At 34.2% G+C, this 23,893-nt stretch overlaps 1 protein-coding gene across 5 annotated transcripts in view; it reads left to right on the top strand.

The window, feature by feature from the left end:
- The window catches only part of LOC114053677 (myb-related protein A), a 61,701-nt gene that overhangs the window by 1,254 nt on the left and 36,554 nt on the right, over positions 1–23,893 (top strand). For all 5 annotated transcript variants that reach the window (XM_027876792.1, XM_027876791.1, XM_027876794.1 and 2 more), the window contains exons 2-5: positions 11,540–11,645; positions 12,145–12,216; positions 16,208–16,300; positions 21,228–21,448. In XM_027876792.1, coding sequence (XP_027732593.1) covers positions 11,540–11,645; positions 12,145–12,216; positions 16,208–16,300; positions 21,228–21,448 — 492 coding nt within the window. The remainder of the gene's footprint in view (positions 1–11,539; positions 11,646–12,144; positions 12,217–16,207; positions 16,301–21,227; positions 21,449–23,893) is intronic.

Here is a 23,893-nt window from a genome sequence, read left to right as displayed (position 1 = left end):
AATACTTGAATGCATTATGTCTTTGACTACCTAGGTGTTAAACATATATGAAGCACACATTTTTGTTATGGAAAGACTCATAATAGGATGAATCATTGTAGCAAAAGACAAGACTAGAGCCCTCATTCTTTAAAGTTATGAAGCTGCTCCTAAATTGTGTGTAGTAAATAAGAAAAAAATTAAATCTTTCTAATTGGTATCATTTAATAAACCTGGAAAAGATGCCTTAGATTGCTTTTTGAAGATATGAATGTCTTTTTATTTTTTCAGCCATATTATAACCTAAAACTTGCCCTGAGAATGATGTTCCCTCGTTTAATATTTGTATGTACTTTTGGTCCAATTAAAATACAGTTTGGAAAAAATCACACATTATATTACTTGTAACTTATGCAAAAAAATAATAAAATAGAATTTATTAAGCTCTTATTTCACAAAATCACAGTTGGAAAGGACCACAGATACCATCTTGTCCAGCCAGCGGCTCCGCAGGAATCCCCCTCTACATCATACATTTATTTATAGTGGTGTGTGACTACAATACAGGAAAAATCATTGATAACCTTATACACAGAATACTGATAGGGACAAATTTAAAAACCAGAAACTACTTTTTAAAACCTCCAAAACATTGAACATAGATAGAATTAACAGTAGTAGAGGCTTTAGAGTTTGGGGACCCTGAAGTAAACCTTGAATCTAGCAGATTGAATCTGTAGAAGATATATTTCTTTTTAAAAATGGTAATTTAATGAATAAAGTGAGTAGGCTTATCCTTACCTTTTTATAAATTATGTAACAGATAAGCTCAAATTTCTGTTATCTGACTTTCCCATCTATTGTTTTTGACGTTAATCTTATTTAATTTTTTTCTTTTTTACTCAAACTCCATCAACCATTTGTGAATGAAAGTTATCGAAGGACTTGATTCTCTGGTTTTCAAGCATCTAGCAAAAAATACCAACATTAGTTTTCTGTAACTGTCTCATAGTTTGGAATGTTTTATCATTCTGTTATACAAAGTGTAAATGTAAAGGTAACTATCTTGTCTCCACTTGTTTCTTTTCTCATGTTGATTAGATTGTCTTTAAAATCAGTTATGTTCACTTCAGTTTCTTGTTATTAAACAAGTTAAAATAAAATTATAGGTGGAGGCTGCTGGGATCAAATTGATGGAAAATAACAGGAAGGGTCATAAATATTTTATAACAATTAAATTTAGGTTTTAAAAAAAGGAACCTGTTCCTCCTAGGGAGAGGGAAGGAGAATAAAATGCAAGGATGGCTGCATAAAATGATGTTTTTCTCAGTCCTCTGTATTGTAAGGAGGTACTTTGGACCATAAATATTTAGAGTAAAATTTTTTTTGTGTATGTAAATATAACTTAGCTTAGAAGTTAATATAGTATAAAGTAAAAAGGGGAAGTATACCCTTGTTTATCACCCATAGGAAGTGTTTAGTGTCTGTAGTGATAGATGTCACAGCAGATTATTTCCTTCCTTTCTGCTATAATTGGAATTTTTTTTTAAAGATAATCATTTCATGTAGCACATCTCCCAAAGGCATTCTGTAACTAACAGTTGAAATGTATTTACTGCATAATAATTTTGCATAAGATCATATCCATGAATCCTGTATGACATTGTTTCTATGCAACTTGTGGGGAAAAAAAACAAATTAATGAAGACTTTGTGTTACCTCAGGTGGGCATACAGAAGGTGCTTTTGATCTGAATATCTGATGAACATGGGAACACAAATTAAATTTACTGAGCATCAGGAAATATATATTTTTGTGTTATCTTTTTCTTTCAGTTATCTTTTTAATGATCTTATTCTTTCAAAGTGAATTGATAAATTAGGTAGAATTGCAAGTAATGCTAAAAACATCTAACATACCGTAAGAGGTCATTGAACTCTTAAACTTTTGTAAATGTAAAAAATTTTTAAAATTGGGTCTGCATATAACTTTAAGGAAAAAACCCAATAAATTAAAAGATAGAAAACTTTTCTACTAGTAACATAGGTTGAGTCACACACTTGAAATTTCTCATAAATGAAATCGCTGTTGGTCATAAGGCAATATCAGATCCTTCAGTGAGGAGGAATAGAATGGAAGGAGAAAGAGAGCAGTTCTTAGTATAGCATTTCCAGTCAGGTTAGTAGTTTTGTTTGTTTTTGGTCTGACCTGCAATTTCATTCATCGAACTTCTGTAAGTTAACACTACTAATGTAGGTCTGCAATTGTTCTTCAACTTAGTCTTAAAAGAGTTGATTAGAGCACGAAGAGACTTGTCCACAGTCTCATAGCTAGTGTGTGTCAGAGGCAGACCATGAACCCAGTTCTTTGTGACTTCTTGGCTGGCTTTCAATACACCATATACAATACTGCGTGTGGTAGAAGGTAAAAACAACTCTGCACGAGAGGAAAGGGTGAATGGGTTCTAGTCTTGATGTTGCCTCTATCTGGCTTTCCAGTCTTGGAGAAGTCATCTGATTTATGCTAAGTTTTTTTGTTTTTCCCATCAGTAAAATGAGAGGATTGAATTGAGTGATGTTTAAGGGCCCTTGTATCAATTTTTGAAGATTTCTGAATTATCTTTCCTCATTAATTACACATATACGTCTCTCATTGGTAAGGGTTATTTTTTTTTTTTTTAGAAATTTAACTTTGAAGATCAATTTAGCTCGCATACTATTTAAATTTTAATTAATTTAATGTATAAAGTATCAGTTTTCATTTGTTCCTAAATTCTCATAAGGATTTTGTCCATTCTTCTATTCATTCTTATTCACTTTTATATTGTAGTTAGTATGTATTTGAGTCTTCTGATTCTGCTCCCCACCCCCACCCTTATTTCATAAAGATCTTTTTAGATTTTTTGGTATTCATCCTAGTTGTTGGCTTTAATTATATTTTGGCCTTCCAGCATATATATGTACGAATGTACCACATTTTATTTCACCATTCACCTGTTCTACATTTAGGCTTTTTACAGTTCTTTGCAATTGCATGTACTGCTGCTACAAAGATCTTTGAAATCATTTCTTACTGGTTTCCTTTTCTTTGCTCTTTAAGGTTATATTCCCAGGACTTGAATCATTTGTTCAAACAATAAGATTTAGTTTTCATATGATTAGTTAGAACCGTTTTCATTATCTACTTTGCTTCTATTTAGTCAAAAGAATCACTTTAAAATATGTGAAGACAAGTCCTTTGCTAAACACATTAATGCTTGAATGATAGCTCTAATTTGAGAGTAAGCTATTCATGTATGCAATACATCGTATTGGCCACAGGGTGGCCTAATTTCACTTTAGTAGGTGAACCTAGTCAACTTCATAACTGGAAAGAGTTGTAAAATCACAACCTGCACACTTGAAGCAATGTATTATTAACTAAAAAGGATTTAAACATGAGGCATTTTATTCACAATTTGATTAAGTTAAAGTAATCTTACCTCAAAATCTCTAGAAAATTAGTTACATCCATACTTTTAAATCACAAGTTGTTTATTTTTATCAGGAAAGGAAACAACCAGAATTCCCCTTAACTTTACATTAGGTATTTGGCTACCTAGCAGCATTTCTTTAAGAAAGATAACTGGTATCACTTAAAAGATAGAATTTGCATATTCATTGTTTTTACATGCAGAGGCATAGTTATTGTAGCATAAATCTCAAGTTAAAATTATATTTAACTATGCTCATTAATCAGTAAATATTTATTAAGCACATACTATATTCATTCTTCTTTGATAATAACCCTATTAATTTTTACTCATGATTCCATTCTCAAACTAGTTAACTACAAAACTGGTATTTTTTTTAAATAACAATCTTCCCCATCCACCCCCTTCTCTGCCCCCACAATTCTGCCAAATAGTAGTAGCTTTGAGAACTAAATTCTGAATTGAAAATTAACAGACTGAGTTCAAGTTCTGTTTCTGCTTTTATAACTGTAGAGAAATGAGTTTGCTTTTCTGCTGTGCTCTTCCTGCCCCCTCCCCTTATTTTTGGTTAGTCATTTGTTCTAATTTAGTAATAGCTTAATATCTACCCCATATGGTAATTGAGGTTTTTTAGGAATAAAATATTGTCTTGGTAGAGTGCTAACTACTAAATATAATGTGTATATGAAAAGAGAATATATATAGTATTTTAATAGGCAGAAAAATAGAGTAGATTTGTATTTGACATGGCCCTTGATTTAATATGGTAGTCTTAAAGGTCAAAAAAGTTTTTTTATAGTCTTTACTTCTATTATTATCTTAGTTGTCCTTCAGCATCTCTTTGAATTCTGGTCTTTCATACTGTGCTCATATCTCTCAATCTCATGGTATCACAGGATAATAGATCCATTCATCGTACAGATGTAGAAACTGAGATTCCAGAAAGCATAAGTGACTTCTCAAGTTACACAGACAGCGTGAGGATTCAAAGTCAGGCCTTCACTGTACCATGCTGCCTCTAATATTGTCCATATTTTGTCAAGGCTTTACTGAAATCCAAGAAAGAAATAAAAAGGGGAAGTTATGTCTATGGCATTCTCTTGATATCTCTGTAGTAACCTTAAAGGAAAAAAAAAAGGTAATAATAGTCTGGAATGACCTCTTCTTTGTGAAGCCATGATAGCTCTTGGTGAACACCATTTTATTTTTAAAATGCTTACACACCATGCCTTTAAATAACATTCTAGAATTTTGTCAGGATTCTAGGCCAAGGTCTATTATTTTCAGACTCAAAACCTTCCCCCCTTTTTTTTTAAGTTGACAAGGGAGCAAAGATGATTGAGATCACTATTGTAGGGATCAGAAGAATGATAGTGATTGATAGAGACAGATAAATCAGAAGAGGCAGAGGCTTTGGGAGGAAATAGTGGTTTCAATTTGTAGAGATGTCTTCTGGTCTGGACCTCCAGAAATATCAGGGCCAGTGATAAAGTTTCCTTAGTTCTCACTGATAGCTCATTTTTATTAATGATTTAGGTGAACCATACATGGTATGCTTATCAAATTTCCACATAACATGAGAAAGCTAATGCCATAAGATAAATGGGATCCCAAATGGTTCTTTTTAAAAGAAAAATTTTATTGACACATTTTGTTTCACAACAACATACCCCTGTTGTACTCCTGTTTGATTCCCTTATTATACAACCTTCCCCCAAATACTTGACTCTGAAACCCAGACTGAACTTTGGTGCCACTTACGGGAAACTTTTCCCTGATTCTCTCAACAGTGTTAATCTCTCTCCACAATTTTGCTTGTACTGATTTTGTTTTTGTATATGTTTATATTCAATAAGTACTAGGGTTCTTGACTTTTTTGTGTCATAGAATTGTGGTGGTGGTTGTTTTTCACTTCTCTGCAAGCCTTTGTGACCCCATGGACCATACTGTCCATGGGATTTTCTTGGCAAAGATACTGGAGTGGTATGCCATTTCCTTCTGCAGTGGATTAAGGCACACAGGTTAAATGATTTGCCCAGGGTCACACAGCTAGTGTCTGGGGCTGAATTTGAACTCAGGCTTCCTGACTCCAGGCCTAGCACTTCATCCACTGAGCCATCTAGTTGCCCCATTATCCTATGTACCCCCTTCTCAAAATAATGGTTTTAGATATGTAAAATTAAAAGGATTACAAAGGAAGCCTGTTAAATTGAAATAAAGATGTGATGGGTTTTTTTTTCCCATCCAAGTTCATAGACCACCAAAAATCTATCTACAGACCCCAGATTAAGAATCTCCTTGCCATAGTAGAATGTAAACTCCTTAAAGACAGGGACTGTTTTTGGTTGGTCATTGTGCCCTTAGCACCTGGTGCCTTCCATCTCGTAAGTGCTTAATAAAACTTGTGGAATTGAATTTGACGGGTTAAAGGTGTTATTTTACTTTGAATTTTTCATTATTAGTAATTGTTTGGACTTTTTAATACAGTTGTTAGTTGATAGTTTTCATATTATCATAATTTCTAATTTTTCTTTTGGTAACTTCATGTTTGACTACTTATCTTTTGGACAACGGCTTGTAATCATAGATTTTGGATGTCTCACTTTAATTGGAGATGCTTTATGCCCTGATTTTCCCCTATCTTTATATTTTCTTTTTTTAATTATACTTTGCATATGAGAATTTTTTATGTCTATTTTTATAACATGTGTTATTGCTGACACATTCATCCCCTTTCCAAAATTACAAGAGAAAAATCCTTTCCTTCTTTTAACTTTTTAATAGTGCAGGCTTTTCATATTTAGTTTTTTTATCCATTTGAAATTTATTGTGGCATGTGGTATAAAATGATGATCTAAACCTATTTTCTGCCATGTTCCTCTTATGTTCTGCCAGCTGGAGTTGTTCCATGCAAAATTCTTTTTCTTTCCTTCGAACTTTGTGTTCTTGGATTTATCAAAGACTAGATGACTGTATATATTTTCTTTCAAGTCTTGTTTATCCTTCTTCTGCTGGACAACTAAAAAAATTTTTTTATTCACTAGTTATTTTCGATAAATAAACTGTTTTGAAGTCGATATTGCCAGACCCTCTTCAAAGAAGTTCTGACAGGCTGTATAATGATGGACCAAATCTAATATGAAATTTAATAATGACAAATTAGTATAAAGCTTTACATTTGGGTTAGAAAAATTTTGTTGCTGATAAACAAGATATTGTCACATGGCTAGACAATAGTTCACATGGGAATAAAACTTGGAGTGTTAGTGGGATAAAGAATTACTAAATGTGGATGAATTAGTAGAGAAAGAATATGTAAACAGAGTAGAGAAAAGGCAGTGAAAGAACAAAGCCTTGGGTTATCCCTGCATTTCTTGGTAGATACTTAGATTTTTTTTCCCAGTTGACATTACCCCAAAATGTATCTAAATTGTTTGGTTTACCAAAGCAATAAATTGTGTATTGTGTGTATTTTTATTCAGTAGTAAGCATTATAAAAGAAATCATGTGTCAGGGTGGCTCAGTTGTTATTGCTAGGTATTGCCTACAGGGAGGGAGGGAACCAGAATGCAGTAATGCTTTATATCTTTTGTAGATAACAAGCAGGCATTGTGGGTAGGCTGATGGTAGAATCTTTGAACGTTTAGTTGGTCTGAAATGCAAAATTATGGAAATTTTAAGGCAAGAAATGTTGTTTGTCTCAGAGGGCTCTTGCAGCAATGCATCCGTTCCCTGTTTTATCAGTTTTGTAGTAGTAATACCATACTGTAAAATGGAAAAGGAATTGGATTTGTAGCCAAGTACCTGAGTTTGATTCCTACAATGTATGTGGACCTTGGGCAGGTCATTAACTTCTCTGGACTCTCTGTGGTGTCTTATATGTGAGAGGAGCTGTAGCAGTCTTGTCATATAAAGTCATTAAGAATTATTAAGCACTTAGTAGTTCTAGGTACTAAGTACAAGGCTAAACAGAGGGAATACAAATAACATATAGTCCTTGTCCTCAAGGAACTTACGTTCTAAAGGGGAAAGAAAACTTAGAAAAGGAAGCTGAAAAGGGAAGGGGTGAAGAAGGTATCTTTTAAGGTATGCTCCTATCTGAGAATAGTGGAGAAAGAAATCTGGAGAAGAATGAAGGAGTGCTCTAAGGTCCCTGCCAATTCTAAATTTATGATCCTATGATTTTGATTTCACAATTTTGCTTTTCAGACCGAATGTTCTAATATTACCTCACATTAACGTAAAAAAAGTGAAAAAAGCATGCTTCAGTCTGCGTTGAGTTCATCGGTTTTTTCTGGAGGTAGATAGCAGTTTTCATCATGGGTCCTTTGGAATTGTCTTAGATCATTATATTGATCAGAGTAACTAAGTCTTTCATATCTGATCATTGTCACAATATTGCTGTGACTATGTACAGTGTTCTCCTAGTTGTGCTCACTTCACTTTGCATCAGTTCATATAAGTTTTCCCAGGTTTTTCTGAAACCATCCCACTTATCATGTCTTATAGCACAATAGCATTCCATCACAGTCATATACTTCAATTTGTTCAGCCATTCCCCAGTTGATGAGCATCCCCTCAGTTTCCAATTCTTTGTCACCTCTGAAAAAGCTGCTATAAATATTTTTCTACATATTGGTCCATCCTTTTCCCTTTTTCTTTGATCTCTTTGGGATACAGACCTACTCGTGGTATTGCTGGGTCAAACACACAGTTTGATAGCCCTTTGGGCATAGTTCCAAATTATTTTCCAGACGAGTTGGACCAGTTCACAACTCCACCAGCAGTGCGTTAGTATTCCTATTTTTCTACATTCCCTCCAGCAGTTGTCATTTTCCTTTTCTGTCATGTTAGCCTATCTGATAAGTGTGAGGTGGCACCTCCATTCCCCATCCCTGTGACTTTCCAGAACAAAACATCCCTTCCTTGCCACCACTGCCTGATATGAACACTATTGAAAAATTGAATTAACTATTGAATTGAATTGAAAAATAAGCCCTAATTGAAGGCTTGAGGGTAGGGATTGAGTTGTGTATTTATCCCCTAAACTTAGGATAGTGCCTGACATATAGTAAGCTCTTAATAAATACTTTTTCATTCATTTAATGTTTCAAGTGTCATTGTCTTATCTTTAACTACTTTAACTACTAGGGTAAATTTATCTAGAATTAAGAATTATAGAGACCAGCACAAAGAAGGCATTTAAAATATTTGATGAATTGAATTAAATAAAATACTATGAAAGCACATATATCCCACTTAAGTCTGTGGTCTCATAAGCATCTGTACTCACAAATACAGATTCCAGCCAAATTCGTGCCTTCTTAGTAATTCTTTTCCATATCTTTCTTAGGATCTGTTCAATGTGCTGTAGGCTTTCCTCTGCCTCTTTTAATATCTCTGTGTTAGTAGCAGAACACTTGGGTTGCCTGTTTCATTTTCAATAAATGACCAACTCTCCTCATTTTCTAGTTATACTGTGACCTTGATGTCTTTTGTGATACATCTCGCACAAAAGCCATTGCTAGGGTTATGCTGAAATTTATTTCTAACAACCACAACTTTTTTCATTTCACTTTTAGTTATTAAAGTTTTTATTTTTTCCAAGATTATTGGTTTTACAATATTTGCAGCAGTGGGATAATATTGGTATGAAAGATTTGGACTTCTTTGTCAAGCAGTGTAGAATCACTGAAAGCATTGGTATCACTTTAGCTAAGAAAAAAATGCATAAAAAGCATTAATGACTCCTTGAGTATTACAGGACTAGTGAGAGGTGAGTAGTCTATTTGGTAGAGATAATAATGTTACAATTATCCTTTAGTTTTAGGAAGATTCCTCTGAGCTAGAATTCTTAGTCCAAAAGTCAGTATGTTTATCAAAGATGGCTTATTTTCTTCTGTATCAACATGGCAGGAAACTGACTCCATAACACTTTCTTTGCTGCTTGTAAAAGTAAGCAAGGAAAAATCTCTCTTCTTTCCAAGAGTTAACTTAGGGAAAATTACAAAGTAGGTTGTCTTTGGTGCACTCACATCTTCTTCTGTTCCCTAGACACTTAGGGCCCTCTTTATAACCTTGGGGCTGCCCTTCCCATCATCCCCAGCACTATATCCTTTTCCTCAGTTCCTCCATTTATGCTTCCTACCTAGGTTTGTTCTCCCCTTTTCTACTACAAAATTACCTTCCTACATACCTCCAAATCAAAAATCCTGTTTATTCAGTGTGGTAGATTTCATTAAAATCTCTGGAGGAAAAACATCAGATTAATTCATAGTAAAGTTTGAATGACTGATAGTCCTCTCATGGTATTTAAGGAGATATTTGCTAACCCCAATTAAGCTCAAATTGCCAATTGATAAATGGTCTAAGGATATGAACAACAATTTTCAAAGGATGAAATCCAAACCATATGAAATCATCAACCCTATGGAAAAATGTTCCAAATTACTAATAATTAGGGAAATGCCAAATAAAGCAACTCTTTGAAGTTCTACTTCACCCCATCAGGTTAGCAAAGATGACAATTGTTGGAACACCTGCAGGAAAAGCAGGCACATCAGTGCACTGCAAATTGTTATAGCCGTTCTAGAAAGCAATTTAGAAGTATGCGTTCCCAAATCACTGAACTTCATATACCTTGCCCCAGCAATACCACTGGCTGGGTCTATGCCCCCCAGAAAAACAAAGGAAGAAGAAAAAAGATGTATATGTATAGAAATATTTAGAGCAACTTGTTTGTAGTGACAATGAATTGGAAACTAGGTGTTCACAACTAGGGAATGGTTGAATACATTATAGTAGATGAATGTAGTGGAATGTTATTATTGCACATAAGAAATAATGACAGAGATGGTTTCATAGAAACCTAGGAAGATTTATATTAGCTGATGTAGAATGAAATGAGCAAAAGCAGAGGAACAATTTACACAACAATAACGTAAGGACATGTAATTTTAAAAGATTTAAGCATTCTGATCAACTATGACAAGCCACAATTCCAGGGGACAAAGAGGAAAGCACAATGACCTCCTCCTAATAGGGGATGGACTGAAGATACAGCATGGGACATATATTTTTGGACTTGGCCAGTGTTGGAATTTATTTTGCTTGATTATATGTATTTGTTACAAGGGTTTTGTTTTGCTTTTTTCTTTCTAATTATGAGGGGAGTTGAGAGGGAGAAAAAAATTCTTGTTAATTTTGGAAAAAATAAATCACCAAAAAATAGCCCTGGCCAGTTAGTCAACAGTCATTTATTAAGTGTTTACTATGCACCAGACACTGGGTTAAGCGCTGGGAATACAAAATATAAGCAAAAAGACAGTTCCTGCACTCAAGGACTTTACATTCTAATGGAGGAAATTTGGGTAGAATTAAAGAAGTATATTTATGTAGGGTAGATTCCTGTCTCTTTTAAATCACATTTTTCAGATATCTATTCTTTCCCCCTCCCATACCCCTAGAGGTAAAGAATAGTTTTTCAATAGTTATAAGTGGGTCACTGGTTCTTTTTTCAAACAATGGTAATGCCACTTTTATAAGGTTGTTTGTACCTCTTCTTGTCTTCTCGTAGTACATAAAGACTAATTTAATTTTTGTAACTTTCTCTTACTCAGTAAATGTTTAAAAAAAAAGAGAGAGAGAGAGAGGAAATTAAGCCTGAATGAGAGCTGCAAGTAGCTGCATTTCACAGCAAAGAAAGGATGAAGGTTGTGAAAAGAAATGTTAATTTAAGGGTTTGCTTGTGCACACATAGGTAGCAATAACAATCAATATCTTCTTTTGAGGGGGCAGCTAGGTGGCGCAGTGAATGGAGCACCGGCCCTGAAGTCAGGAGGACCTGAGTTCAAATGCGGCCTCAGACCAAACACTTGACACTTGCTAGCTATGTGACTCTGGGCAAGTCACTTAACCCCAATTGCCTTAAAAAAAAATCTTCTTTTGAATAAGAAGGGCAACAATATATAGATACCTTACTATGTCCCCTTCTTTTGAATAAGAAGGGCAACTATATATTTAACTAGGCCCTTTGACTTTATAAATTTATAATTAAAACTTGATCTCTTGAATTGTATTACTTAATAGTGAGGATGAAGATGATGACCTTCAATATGCTGATCATGATTATGAAGTACCACAGCAAAAAGGACTGAAGAAGCTCTGGAACAGAGTAAAATGGACAAGGGATGAGGTAATGTTTGACAGGAATTCTATCTAGAATGGGGAAAGACTGTATTTTGCACTTGTGTTTATTGCTCTGTGCTTTATGTATGAGGAAGATGCTTTTAAAAAACACACCCTAAGGGGCAGCTATGTGGCGCAGTAGATAGAGCACCAGCCCTGAAATGAGGAGGACCTGAGTTCAAATGTGGCCCCAGATACATGATATTCACTAGCTATGTGACCCGGGCAAGTCACTTAACCCTGATTGCCTTGCAAAAAAAAGAAAAAGAAAAAAAAAGCACACCCTAAAAGCAATGGCATGGCCACCTAGTATGCATACTTCTCTTGCCTTAAGTGACTACAGGAATAGCAGCAGACTGATATCAGGATCAAATCATCAGAGAGTACAGTTGTGTTGGTCTGGATCCTGTTTTTCCAAATATAACCACCAGCAATAATGTGACTGATATGAGGTATCTGTTCTCAATCTTGAATTTGTTGAATTCTAATTTGTATTCATTTCTTAGGATGACAAGCTAAAGAAATTGGTAGAACAACATGGAACAGATGATTGGACTCTCATTGCTAGTCACCTTCAAGTAAGTGAAATGTTTATGTTAAATTGTTTGGTGTCATAAGGCATATGTTAAGTTTATAGGTTTAAAAAACCATTAAAGCAAATAAATAGTTGAGATTGATCACTTTTCTTGAAGAATTTCTACTATCAAAGGTTGTTAATGTCTTAAAAATGACATATTAGTTACTTACCTAAGTGCAGGTTATCCCAGGAGCTGAAAATTATGATTCTCTATGAAGATGACTGCCAAGTGTATACATTTAAACTTAACATCTCTCCTGAACTGTAGTCCTGCATCATCACCTGCCTCCTGGATATCTTAAACTCAGCATGTCCAAAATTGAACTCAACATCTTTCCTTCTTAAACCTCTTACTCTGCAAAACTTCACTTTTTTGAGGGTTGCGACCTTCCTTTCAATCACTCAGGTTCACCACTTCAGACTCTTCACTCTCCCTTACCCTTTATGTCCAGTTAGCTCCTAAGTCTTGCTTATTCTAAACGTCTTTTAAGTCTCTCCTCTTTTGCCCACTCAACAGGGCTATTCTATCAGGCCCAAAGTACCTTTCACTTGGATTGTTACATTTGCCTCCTAATTGGTCTTTCTGCTTTTAGCCTCTCCTCTCTTCCTTCCTCCACATTGCTGCCAAAATCATCTTCCTGAATCAGGGATCTATGTCATTTTCCTACTTGACAATCTTCAGTGACTCTGAGAGTAAAATACAAAGTCCTCAGTTTGGTACCTAAAGCCCTTCACAAAATCTGACTCTAGCCTTTCTTTCTAGATTTAGGCTATTCTATTTCATGCATTCTTTTCCAGCCAAACTAGATCTATTATTGCTTATCACAACTTGGTGTTCTCTCGCTTTGTATCAACTTTCTCCCATACTTGAATGTACTCCTTTCTCACTGCCTTCTCATCAAATTGCTTAGTTTCCTCCGAAGCTTAAATTAGGTGTTCTCTTCTATGGGAAAGCTCCCCTGATTCTTTTAAGTGTTAGTGTTCTCTCCCTGCTTGAATTATCTTTTTTTTTACTCATCTGTGTAAGTGTTGTTTTCCTCATTGCCTTCCCTCCCTCCTACCAAAGTAGAATGTAAAGCTCTTGAGGGCAAGGACTGTTTTTACGATTTGTCTTTCTATTCTCAGCACCTACCACAGTATGGTGCATATATTGAGTGCTTAATAAATGCTAGTTCAATTAAGTTGGCTTTTTAAAAAAATGATGCAATTTAGAATTTAATTACATTTTTCACTGCAGCTATGCTATATGTATTGAGAGTATTATTATTATCCTTTCATCATTATGACACTGTAGGCAGTAGGAGGAAATTTTAGCTTGATAAATAAGTTTCAATTGCTGAGAAATTTTGAAAGCTAGTAATAAACCAGGAGAACTAGTAAGAATTTTATTTCAACTAAGTCTTAAGATTTTTAAGTAGTAGGTTTTTTTTATTATTTTAAGTTGTGGTCAGTATTTGCAAAAATTAGATTAGCTTTGCTAATTTGGAGGTAAATCATGAAAAACAATGAAAAAATTTCTGTCAAATTCAAGTCAATGTGGCATAGAATACATAATGTAGCATATAGGTTTTGATTTTTCCAAATATTGTAAAATATTTAAGTAAAAATAGGATAATCACAATTACTACACGAACATATTTTAGAAATAATAAAACTGAGTTGTTTTGTAGTAATTGATGGAATGAAATGAATCAACTTTGGTATACAGAAATTGGAGGTAGTTCAATTTGAATCAAAATATTATGTGGTTCATGAGGCCCACTGGCACATTTGCACTTCCAAACTACTGTGAGTTGGGAAAATTTGACCACTGAGTTTGTTAGGATTATATGCAAAGTAAGAATGAAAAAGCATGAGGTATACATTTTGTACCTTCTAATTTCTTTGTCCAGAGGCTTCTTTATTCACTTCCTGACTCTGTTATATTCTAAGTACTTGATGATTAAGGAAGGTACATTAAAAGTATTATTTTCAGTTCAACAGACATTTATCTTTTTTTTCAACAAACATTTATTAAGTGAAAATGTAGGTCATAAAAATTTTAAAGCAATTCCACATATATCTTATTTGTTTTAAATTTATCTTGGTAACATATAGATCCTCAGAATATCCCTGTATAGCAGGGAAAAGTGTATATTTTTTCCAGTTTATGTATGGCAGAAGCACAGAGATAAATGTGATTTACTCCATGTCACTGTGATAGGACTAGAACCTAATTTTTTCTGATTCCTACTCTAATTTTTTTTTTTAAGATTACAGTACATTTAGGTACTGTGTTGTTGTTCAGTCGTTTTTCAATTGTGAACAACTCTTTGTGACCCTATTGGGGTTTTCTTGATATTAGAGTGATGTCAGAGTGGTTTGCCATTTCCTTCTCCAGCTTGTTTTACAGATGAGGAAACTGAGGCAAATAGGGTTAAATGATTTGCCCAAGGTCACACAGATTTGAACTCAGGAAAATGAGTCTTCCTGACTCCAAGCCTGGTACTCTCTCTACTGAGCCATCTAGGTTCCCTGCGTTTAGGTACTAATAGTTACTAAAACTATGGCAATGTCTTATTTTACTATGAAGGAAGCAAGCTCTTGAGTATTTTGAGGTTAGTGAAAGTCAGATCTCTTGAAATTAATCAAAAAGTAGAACTATATCTTACAGTAGTACATTTTAAAAAATTCAACTAGTGTTTATTGAATTCCAAGCTGCATACATTTCTTTGTTTTTATGACAAGTACTCTTAAATTGGAGAGGCAGAAAACTATATACCTAAATATTTCCTCCTTTTCCTACCTTTTTTGGTATAATTTAGTCTAAAATTCCTTTCTATTGGAAAATTTTTTTTGTATCTAATCTAAATTTCACCCGCTGTGATTTAAGCCCATTCCTTTTTTTTTTTTTTTGGTTCTTGTTTGAGATCAAGAACTATAGTAGATTTGAACTAATGTATTACTTTTTATTCATTTGATTGAATCTAAAACCCTTTAATTATGAAAAGTTATCTTGGAATCTTTTAAAAAATCACTTCCTCTTCATAAATATTAAGCACAAGTTTTTGAGAGATGGTAGACAAAAGTTTAATACAGTTAAAAACTATAGTAAAAGCTGAAGGATATGTGTTATAATGTTGCCATTTTTTAACTGAGCAAGTTATTCATTTTCTTATTGATGTATGTAGTTTGCTACTTTATTTTCTCACCGGATTGATTTATTTTGAGAAATTGTATTTTCTATATTATAGGAGCACATTTCATTTTGATAAGATTCCTTATGTTGGTCCGAATTTTAGAATTGAGACTTTACCTACATTGTTTCAAGATATACTTAAAGCTGTGATTAAAAAACATTTATTTGCATTTTACAAAGAAAAATACCTGGAAATGAAGTATTATCCTAGCCTGTCGCTGAATGTGAACATGTATTCACATTTACCGGGGTCAGGACTACCGTAACCACATTCCATTCTTGTCTCCTTTCTCTGTTGCTGTCCTTTGGTTCACCTCATCTTTTGCCCACATTGGGTTGAAATATACATGCTTGTGCATTGTAATTTTGCCTTATCTGGTACCCAGGCCTCTGTGACAGTCACCTTTAGTTTTGTCCTATTGCTTTCAGGGCAGAATCAATAGGGAGATGGCCATATATACTTCATCTTCACTCAAAATTTGTTTTTATTTCATAGATGAAGTCTGTGGGATGGAGAGAATAAATATTTAAGCATGTAAACTATGTTCTCATTTATATGTACATATACATACACATACTTATATACAAGCACACACATAAATATATGTGGGGGGTTGTGCATATATATGTATATTGTGTGTGCGTGTTTATGTGTATGAAAATAAAATATCGATATAAGAATGGTAAAAAATATGAAAGTTTAGTTTTTCAAGTTGTGGGACTTCTGTGATTAGGTTTCCCTTCAGGTTTAGGGGAATATCATTGTGGGAAGGAAAGTATTTCATAGCTTAATAATTTTAAAACTGTGTTTCAGAACCGGTCTGATTTTCAGTGTCAGCATCGATGGCAGAAAGTTTTAAACCCAGAATTAATCAAAGGTCCTTGGACTAAAGAAGAAGATCAGAGGGTAATAAATTCATGTTTTTAATTTTCTCTGATGAAAAAATAGTAGGTATCAGATCTTGTTTTTCTTCTTGCTGTTTGTAGTCTTGTAATGCAAAATATCAGTTTATTTTGATTTTATGTCTTAGTCTCCCTGTAAGCATCAAATTAAGATATTAGTATATACTATGTATCAGTCACTGTTAGTTCTTTTGAAATGTAGATTTCATATTGTATCTCACTGAATAGAGGGTAACTAAATATACATACTTAATTATATGACCTCTTTTTTTTTTCATAATATGTGGTGGTGAGGAATCAATTTTTAATTCTCATTCACCCTTTTTCAGTCTCATTTGCAGTTCTTTGATTGTGTCAGTCATTTAAAAAAAGAAAAGAAAAGAAAAGAAACTCCATACAACAAAATGATAAACTAAGCAGAAATCTTGAACCCAGAGAGCCTTTGGTCAGATTAGAGAATTAGAGTGGAAGAGAACCTAAAAGGAGATTACTAGGGGCATACAGTGTTGGATTGAAAGTTTAATCTGGTACAAAAGAAACTAAGGGAGGGCTACCATCAGCAATTTGATTGCAGACACACAAGGTAGATAGGGAACCTAGTTTGGTAATTACCTTCCTAGAGAAATAGGCATATTTCCCAAAGTGAATGCCTTGCACATGTAGATAGTAAATATTTGACTGATGTGCAGTTTTTGACCTAAATAAAATGAGAACACCATGTCTATTCCTGTCAGAATATTAAATACATTTCGTGGGCCTTATTATGTTATATGAACTCTCTAAAATATTAGAATTTACTCCATCACTTAAAGCTACATAAACAGGAGTAAGAATTAATACACAGTGATTGTTCAGTGGCCTGTGTACCATGTTCCATGGTGGGAGTAAAATAGCTCAGAGCACAGAAGAAAGATCTGTGGGCAATGTTGGGTCTAGTTAACCTGAAAATGGGTTAGGCTCTTCTATCTCCTCCATTGCAGTTTGGGACTTGCCACCTTTATTATTCAGTTGAGAGGAGGTTTCCATCAACATAGACATTTTCCTTCTTAATCTTCAACCACAGTTAGGATACTATATGGAAGAGTTTCAAAAGATGTAATTAACTATCAAGCAGAGAATAGAAGTATTATTTGTTCCCATTTTACACACAAGGAAAGTGATACTCCAAAAGGTTATGACTTTGCCCAGAGTGACCAGAATGTCTGGTTCCAAGTCTAATGTTCTTTTTGCTTTACCATGTTGCCTCTCTGTATCAATAGGTATTTTTAAATTTCTTTTCAGAGTGAAACACATTCTGTCTGTTTTACTTGAGTTATATTAAATTTTTTTTTCATTTGGTTTTTCTAACTTGGAGAGTTCTATTAAATTCTTTGAATTAGCAAGTATGTAGTCATCATGTGGATTGAGTTTTCATTTCATTGATTTCTTCTAAAAGTTGTATAGGAAAGTTAAATGTATATTGACAAACGTATACTCTTTGAAGTTATCCTCAGGATCCTTGAATGTGATTTTTTTTATTGTTTTATTTTATACTGTATACGCTTATCTTGAAATGCATCTCAAACTATAATGGAAATCATTGGGAAAAGTATGATTTGATATATAAATATTCACTTTACAAACTGTTCAGGAATTAATCTAATGTATAAAACAACACCTACTTCTGCTTTTAAATCTATATGTGTAAGTGCTTTTTAATTATAGTAGGCATTGTTCACAACAAAATTTTGTTCCTTTTATCCTTAAGATGAAAATGTATGAAAATTAATGGATTATTACAATAATAGCACCCTTTTAAAATTTTTTTTGATTTATCAATAATCACTTCCATATGCTTTTGAATTTAAAATTTTTCTCCCCCTTCCTCCCCACCACCCTCCCCAAGACAGCGTACAATCTGATATAGGCTATACATTTACATTCATATTAAACATATTTTCACATTAGTGATGTTGTAAGTAGAAATTAAAACCAATAGGAGGAACCATCAGAAAGAGGAAACAAAACTCAACAGAAGAGAAAAAAAGTAACAATTCGGCTTCCATAGTTCTTTGCTTGGGTGTGGGTAGCATTTTCCATCACAAGGCCTCTGGAGATGTCTTATATCCTTGTATTGCCAGGAAGGGTTAAGTTTATCAATATTAGTCATCACACAACGTGGCTGTTACTGTGTACAACGTTCTCTTGGTTCTGCTTGCTTCACTCAGCATCAGACCATACTAGTCTTCCCAGGTTTTTCTGAAGTCAGCCTGTTCATCATTTCTTATAGCGCAGTAGTATTCCATCACATTCATATACCACAACTTGCTCAGCCATTCCCCAATTGATGGGCATCCTCTCAATTTCAAAATCTTTGCCACCACAAAAAGAGCTGCTGTGAATATTTTTGTACATAACAGGCCCTTTTCCCATTTGTGTGATCTCTTTGGGATATAGCCCTAGAAGTGAATAGCACTCTTTTATGTAATGAAGAAAGGGCACTTTAGATTAAACTATGTTAGCGAAGAAACACAGTTCTCTAGAATTAAATAATGGATAATGGGAATCACAATGAGCAAAGGTCCCCAAAATTGTAATAATGATGGTAGTATAATTTGTAGCCTTTCTGTACTAGTGTTCTGTCCTTTTGTCTATTTTAAATCTACTTCTGGATCTCTTTCTTCCTTTTCTCATTTCAACAAATATTTGAGTGCCCTCTATGTACAAAGCACCATGGTTTGGCATTATGGAGGACACAAAGGAGAATAAGAAATAGGCTCTACCTTCGTGAAGTACGGTAAATAAGAATTTTACACAAAACACTATAAAACTGGGTAAAATACTTAAGTGCAATAAGAAGTCCAAGGGGCAGCTAGGTGGTGCAGTGGATAGAGCACCAGCTCTGAAGTCAGGAGGACCTGAGTTCAAATCCAGCCTCAGACCAAACACCTGACACTTACTAGCTGTGTGACCCTGGGCAAGTCACTTAACCCCAATTGCCTTAAAAAAAAAAAAAAAGAGGTCCAAAGCACTATGTTAATTCAAAGGAAGAGGGTCCTCTCTAGCTAGAGGGAAAATAAAAATAACTGATATTAATATTTCAAGGTTTACAAGGTTGTATCTTTTCATAACAAACTTTTGAGATAGGTAGTGTTATCTCCATTTTACAGATGAGGAAACTGAGGCATAGGGAAGTGACTTTTTTGTGGTTGCACAGCTAGTAAGTGGCAAAGCAGAATTCAAACCTACCTTTGCCTGACTTTAAATCCTGTTCACTTTTTTCTGTGTAACTGATATGTGTGTGTGTGTGTGTGTGTATACATACACACACACACACACATATGCCTAGTGCTTTAATGTAGTGTTTTAATATTTACAAGGTACTTTGTATATATTACCTCATTTGAGTCAGGTGTAGGTGCTGTGGGTGTTATTTTCTTATTTTACAGATGAGGAGGCTAGTTCAGAGAGGTTAAGTGACTTGTCCATGATTACACAGCTAGTATGTGTCAGAGGCAGGATCTGAACTCATGTTTCCCTGTTTCTAAGGCCTCAATCTCTATCTCCCCTGAGAGAGAGAGGATAGAGGAATGCCTCACACCAAATCCCCAGGGTAGCCCACAGAGTCAGTTTAATCTCCTGATGCCACTTTGATTTAGGCTAGATTGCAGCTGTCCTATAAAGCACTTTCATTTTTTGTGCTTTTATTTCAGAATGTGTGTCAGATATTTAAATTGTGAAGAAGTAGAAAATGATAGTCTCATCTTTCCTTTATTTGGTTCAGGAGATTAGGGATATTATGGAGAGAGCCATATGGGGAATAATGTGATAATATAATTCTAGTAAAGTGATGAGAGAGGAATGGGGCACATTTTGAAGGAGAGCATTGGTGTAGCCTTTCCTGATTAGTGATGTTTTCTAATACCACTAGATAATTATGTAGAACTTCACAGTCCAGTTTGAGAAGCACTAGTATAGACTCTTAAGTGCACATTACATCTTCTAATTGCCAATAATATTTTGTATTTTGTAGGTTAAGGATAGATATGTATCAATATATTGTTGTGAACAATGCGGCTAAATGGTTTCAGAGAAAGACTTTGTGGGCAAGCATTTAATGATATTACAAACTATTGAGAGAAGTGTTTTCCCCTCACTACTATATTCCCAGTGAGAATTTGGGGGTGGGAGGGTGGGGAAGGAGGAGAAGCTGACTCTAATAACTTCACCATTATAAAGGTTTAGCTGGTTATGGATATAGACAAAGTTATGTTAATTTTTCATTTTCAGTGCTTATCTAACTGATTATTGATTAACATTTTTTTACTAGTTGAAGAGGAGAAAACTAAGGATTTACTTTAGATCTCTGAAAGTGATTTGTTAATCATCTTAGTGAAAATGAGTTTTTTTTTAAAGAAAGGGATTGAAAAATAAAATGCATATTCTGATATCACTGCTATTGTTATAGTGAGTTAGTTTAGAAAAATCGATTTAGCTTCTAAAGAGCTAATGTTATTTTAATATTTTGATATCTTTTGTTTTTATAATTACACATTGTTCAGTTTTTTTTCTTATTGTTTTCCTGTGCTTATTACTTCATTCTACTTAAGTTCATATGTTTTCCTATGGTCTTGTGAATTCTTCATGTTTTTGAAAAAACATTATGGAAATATTCCATTACATTCATGTATCACAGTTTGATTAAGCATTCTCTAGTCAATGAACATCTATAAGTACTTGTGTTAATTATATTTTCATTAGTGTATATAGTCTTAGATAAGTTTGAGCCCAAAGATATGAACTTAGAAAATCTGAAGAAGTACGCTTCTCCACAGTTGTTGGGCCGGTTACAGTTGTGCTTTTAAATTGCGAATTAAATTTTTAATGATATTATTCAAACTTGAATAAATATTTTTTTGTTTCTACTTTAAAACATATTCCTTTTTTTTCAGGTTATTGAATTAGTTCAGAAATATGGCCCAAAGCGCTGGTCTTTGATTGCAAAACATTTAAAAGGAAGAATAGGGAAACAGTGCAGAGAGAGGTGGCATAACCATCTGAATCCTGAAGTAAAGAAGTCTTCCTGGACAGAAGAAGAGGACAGAATAATCTATGAAGCACATAAACGGTTGGGAAATCGTTGGGCTGAAATTGCCAAACTACTTCCTGGAAGGTGCTTATATAAATGTATATTTTTTTTCCTGTAATGAAACATGATCTTTATTAAGATTCGTCATAATTTTATTTATTTATTTATTTAGCTTTTTTGGTGAGGCAATCAGGGTTAAGTGACTTGCCCAGGGTCACACAGCTAGTAAGTTTGAAGTGACTGAGACCAGATTTGAACTCAGGTCCTCCTGACTCCAAGGCTAGAGCTCTATCCACTTCGCCACCTAGCTGCCCCTGTCGTAATATTTATAAGGCAAAGCAAACTTAGAGGAAAAATTAAATAGTAAACATCTTCAAAGCTTTCTATGCATCTTAATCTAAAATTAAACTTTTTTTTTAAAGTAAGCAACCTTTTAGGGTTTTTAATTTTAATGCTTTTTTTGCTTTATAATTTTCAAATAAGTAACTTTATAATCAATTAAATAGCAATTATGTTTTTTTTTTTTTGTAATAAAAGTACTTGTCTTCAGAGTGTAGGAATATAAGCCTGATTTTCTTAAAAGTAGATGTTATTTTTCTTCTTATCTGGTTACAAATCAGTATTAAGCAGATACTTGTTAGACAAGAATAGGCTCAATGGGAACTGGAAAGAATTCAAATATTAGATATAGTTCTTCTACAAAAGATTCCAGCTTTTATTATGACAGTATTAGTTCTGTGACTAGCAGTAGACTGGCTAAAACAAAAAGCAGTAAAGGCTCCACATGTGTGTGTGTGTGTGTGTGTGTGTGTGTGTGGCTTAAAAGAAATTGTCTTTGTACTAATTTGCCCTTGATTCAAATAGATAGCTCAGTAGGTTGAAACTTTTCAGATTTTTCTAATAATAATTTCATTTGAGACTTATTATAGAAATATAAAATTATGGGGGGGAGGAATTTATATCAGAAGTAGTTGCTTTGGTCTAAACATTTAGATATATTAGATTTGTATAACATTTTATAGTTTTAAAAGTACTTTCTCATACATTATCTCATTTGATCCTCACTGTAATCTTAGAAAGGGAGTAGGCAGGTATATATCATTCCTTTTTGATGGATGAGGAAACCATGGCTTCAAGAGGTTAAGTGATTATCAAAGCCAGAATGAGAATTCACATCTTCTAATGCCGTACTTTATTCCGCTGTGAACTCTGCCTTACACACATTTTGTGGAGCCATTGAGCTGGAAAAGAACTCAGAGGTCATCTAGTCTTATTACCTTCATGAGACATGATACTTGCCTACAGCAATGACTATTGGTTATCCAGCCCGCCTTGGCCCATTCAGTTTTTTAATACTGCTAATTATTAGGAAGTTTTTTTCACGTCTTAAGTTGAAATCTGCCTCACAGTAATTTCCACTCGAAGATTCTAGTTCTTTTTTCCTGATCCAAGAGTAATCCTTCTATATGATAACCCTTATGATATTTAAAGATTACTATGATGTGCCCCTCTAAATGTAATATTCTCTACTTTCTCTAGTACCTTCAACTGGTATTCCTGTTGCATGTTTTTGAGCCCCTTCACCACTCAACTATGTCTGGACATGTTCTAGCTTGTCAATTCCTTTTTTTTTTTTTAATTTACTTTGATTTATCAGTAATCACTTCCATATGCTTTTGAGTTTAAAATTTTTCTCCCCCTTCCTCCCTACCACCCTCCCCAAGACGGCACACAATCTGATATAGGCTATACATTTACAGTCATATTAAACATATTTTCACATTAGTGATGTTGTAAGTAGAAATTAAAACCAATAGGAGGAACCATCAGAAAGAGGAAACAAAACTCAACAGAAGAGAAAAAAAATAGTAATTCGACTTCCATAGTTCTTTCTTTGGATGTGGATAGCATTTTCCATCACAAGGCCTCTGGAGATGTCTTATATCCTTGTATTGCCAGGAAGGGTTAAGTTTATCAATATTAGTCATCACACAACATGGCTGTTATTGTGTACAACGTTCTCTTGGTTCTGCTTGCTTCACTCAGCATCAGACCATACTAGTCTTTCCAGGTTTTTCTGAAGTCAACCTATTCATCATTTCTTATAGCACAATAGTATTCCATCACATTCATATACCACAACTTGCTCAGCCATTCCCCAATTGATGGGCATCCTCTCAATTTCCACTTCTTTGCCACCACAAAAAGAGCTGCTATGAATATTTTTGTACATATAGGCCCTTTTCCCATTTGTGTGATCTCTTTGGGATATAGCCCTAGAAGTGCTATTGCTGAGTCAAAGGGTATGCACATTTTTATAGCCCTTTGGGCATAATTCCAAATTGCTCTCCAAAATGGTTGGATCATTTTACAACTCCACCAACAATGCATTAGTGTTCCAATTTTCCCACGTTTTCTCCAACATTTATCATTTTCCTGTTTTTGTCAATCCTTTTGAAAAATGGAGTGTTGGAGCAGCTAGGTGGTGCAATGGATAGAGCACCAGTCCTGAGGTCAGGAGGACCTGAG

The sequence above is a fragment of the Vombatus ursinus genome, unplaced genomic scaffold (genome assembly GCF_900497805.2).
Source record: "Vombatus ursinus unplaced genomic scaffold, bare-nosed wombat genome assembly UNPS02014812.1, whole genome shotgun sequence".
In the NCBI taxonomy this organism is placed as follows: Eukaryota; Metazoa; Chordata; class Mammalia; order Diprotodontia; family Vombatidae; genus Vombatus; species Vombatus ursinus.
The sequence above is the reverse complement of the archived record's forward strand: the minus strand, read 5'-3'. Positions and strand labels throughout refer to the sequence as shown.